The 2,941-nt window shown below is 37.0% G+C and overlaps 1 protein-coding gene across 1 annotated transcript; it reads right to left on the bottom strand.

Annotated features, from left to right (window-relative positions):
• Positions 1–397: 397 nt before the first annotated feature.
• On the bottom strand, positions 398–2,396 carry LOC108212476 (uncharacterized). The gene is made up of 2 exons (XM_017384200.2): positions 2,228–2,396; positions 398–1,065 (listed from the first exon to the last, which is right to left on the bottom strand). The coding sequence occupies exons 1-2, from the start codon at positions 2,394–2,396 to the stop codon at positions 398–400; spliced, it is 837 nt and encodes a 278-aa protein (XP_017239689.2).
• Between the last annotated feature and the right edge of the window lie 545 nt (positions 2,397–2,941).

The raw sequence follows: 2,941 nt of genomic DNA, 5'->3' as shown, positions 1-2,941 counted from the left end.
GTACATTAAGTGTTTGGAACAAGTCCAATACATAATCACTACTTAAATTAAGACGATAAGTTCCAATAGCTTTCACCGGAGCTTTGTCTTTATTTCCCATAAAAATAAAATCCTAATCACTTAGATTTGTAATTTGGATCGTACTGAATCCCTGCATGGAATTCGAAACATGAACATTAGCACTGGTGTCTATCCACCAAGTAGAGGAAGGAACATCAGTTAGCTTTGATTCGAAATAACTTACAAAACCCATTGGGTTACCTTTCTGTTCGAACCAAGCCTTACGTTTATTGCAATCAACCTGGAAATGTTCAGGCTTCTTACAGAATTTGCATACATTATCCTTCCTTTTCTTCTTTAATGGTTGATCAGACTCATTAGACTTAAATGATGTTCTTTAATTGTTCTTTTTCCCGGCCTGCTTAGCAGTTCCTTGAGTGAAATGAGCAGCCTTAATACCTTGTAATCCTTGCCTAGATTCCTCCTGAACCAATTTATTAGTCAATTCATTCAAACTCCACTTTTCCGTAATAGTGTTGTAATGAATCTTGAATGGTTCATATTGCGGAGGCAAACTAGTTAGAATAAACTGGACAAGGAAAGCATCATCCATTGCCAATCCCAAATTCTTAAGTTTGGCAGCAAGGTTGATCATTTCAATGACATGAGCATTCATGGTGCGAGAACAATCAAACTTCATGGTTACAAGATCTATCATCAGCTTCCCCGCAATGAATTTATCTGTTGTCTTGAACCTTTCCTCAATATTCTTTAAGTATTCCTTAGCATTATCAGTGGTAGGAAGTGATGACTTAATGTTAGTGTCAACCACCATCCGCATAAACATCATGCTCAATCTATTGGATCTTTCCCAATCATTATGGAACTTTTTCTCTTCGGGAGTACTTGACTCAGTAAGTGGACTTGGTTTATCCCTTATAAGAGCCATGTCCAATTCAAGAACTCCCAATGAGAACTCAACTTGCTCTTTCCATTCTGAGTAGTTGGTTCCATTGAGCTTAACAATAGATGTAGCGTAAGAATTAAGAGCCGAAGTTGTATTGACTGCAAAGAGATACAAGAATCAAATCTTAAGGTAACACATAAAATAAATCTTTCAGTTCAAGGATTTCAAGCACTCCTGTGGGTTTCTCAAAACCTTCCATAAGATCAAGATTTAAATACTCCTGTGGGTAGTACTTAAATCTTTCCATAAGATTAAAATTTAAATACTCCTGTGGCAGTACTTAAATTTATTCACTAGTTTAATATTCCAAGTACTCCTGTGGGTAGTACTCAAAATAACCCATAAAATTTGACAAAACATAATAGCCAAATATGACCATGTGAGATTATAATCATAATTTGGAGCCAACATAATATCTCCAGGCAAACACATCATATAACATATATAGCAATATATAGTAAACACATAATAATCAGATGAATACTAATTGATGATGATTATAAGTCCAGATAATATAACATTGACCATGTATGGATGCTACTTATATTGATGGAATAATCATACGTTCGGTAACCTGGCTCTAATGCCACATGTAAGAATCATCAAAAGAATCATCATGTAAGAATCAATAAAAGTACCATGAACTAATAACACTATATGTTATAATCAGGAACAGCGTAAAAGAACACTAACAGGAATCCACGGATCTTGAACTGTATGATCATTACAGATAAGTAGAATACATACTTGTCGACATGGTGATGATTGTTTGAATGCAACAAGGTCTTGTATGTTGGTGCTTCAGTGGCTTCAATAGAGATGTATGAGTTTCTCTCTCTTTTCTATATACATATATTATGTGTTATCCTTTACACTATTCTTAAGTCCAACACTTTTGATGGAAAATGTGGACATATATATATATATATATATATATATATATATATATATATATATATATATATATATATATAGACGGAGAGAGGACCATCCATCTCACCTTATTTATTTACCACTTGATTAATTGTCCATCAGAATTAATCGGGTAAGTTATCCAACTCTTGAGTTTCCTATAGACCACTTTATAAGAAAAAAAATATTTATAGGAATAAATGTAAATTCCTTACAATAATATAAATATTTCTTACATCAACTCCTAATTTCGTCTCTGCCTGAAGTGGATCAGACCTTTGGTGTCCTTTTCCCTTCGGCACAGATGAGAATAATGCCTTAAAAATATCCTCTTTTAACTGCTTGTACGAGCTGATTGATCGGGCCTCAATGATCGGTACCACATAGGTGATGATCCTTTCAAGTAAGTCTTAAACATCTTACACAATATTATGTCACAATGACCCATACTTGTCATGAGAGATTCGTATTTGTAACCCTGATCAATCAGATTGCCCTTCCCGTTGAACTCGTCCATCTTCGAAAACTGCCTCCCGAGGGTAGTTGGTACTACTCAATCTCCTCGACTACGACCGCCTCATGAGTAAATTTCTTTTCCCCGAACATCACCTTCTCCATCCGCCGTTGGCGATCCCTTACATGAGACCCTTCCTCTCAGAATTTGATGGTGTGGCATGTCTAGTCTTCTATCCTTCGAGAGTGTGACTTGGAGCCCGAGGACTCGTCTTGGTCCCTCGATGCCTCTTTCCCTTTGAAGCTTCCGATTTAACCTGTGTGGCTATCGCTTCAGCCTCCGACGCCTCGCGGAGGACCTTTTCCTGGAGTTTGATCTCCTTCAACAACTGGAGCGACTTTAGCTTCAGCTCGCCGCCCTACCGCTTCTTCGCCAAGAGTGGCAGTGTGCTGATCCGGGTCAAATCTTGAGTGTTTTTCGAAAATCGAGTTAAGTCCTGAATTCTGAATCCGAAAATAACCCGAAATATATTGGATTATTCACAACAACTTGGATAATACACAAGCCCACCACAGCCCCCAAAAAATTATGATTTGTGGTGCAATTAG

The sequence above is a fragment of the Daucus carota genome, chromosome 3, assembly GCF_001625215.2.
Source record: "Daucus carota subsp. sativus chromosome 3, DH1 v3.0, whole genome shotgun sequence".
Classification (NCBI taxonomy): Eukaryota; Viridiplantae; Streptophyta; class Magnoliopsida; order Apiales; family Apiaceae; genus Daucus; species Daucus carota.
This window is presented reverse-complemented; position numbering and strand designations above follow the sequence as displayed.

Bases quoted from the DNA above. Each gene is read 5' to 3' on its own strand.
- LOC108212476 (XM_017384200.2), bottom strand. From the start codon at position 2,396: ATGGACGAGTTCAACGGGAAGGGCAATCTGATTGATCAGGGTTACAAA. The intron at 1,066-2,227 runs GTACAAGCAGTT...ATCTCTTTGCAG, and splicing joins GAGGCCCGATCAATCAGCTC to TCAATACAACTTCGGCTCTT.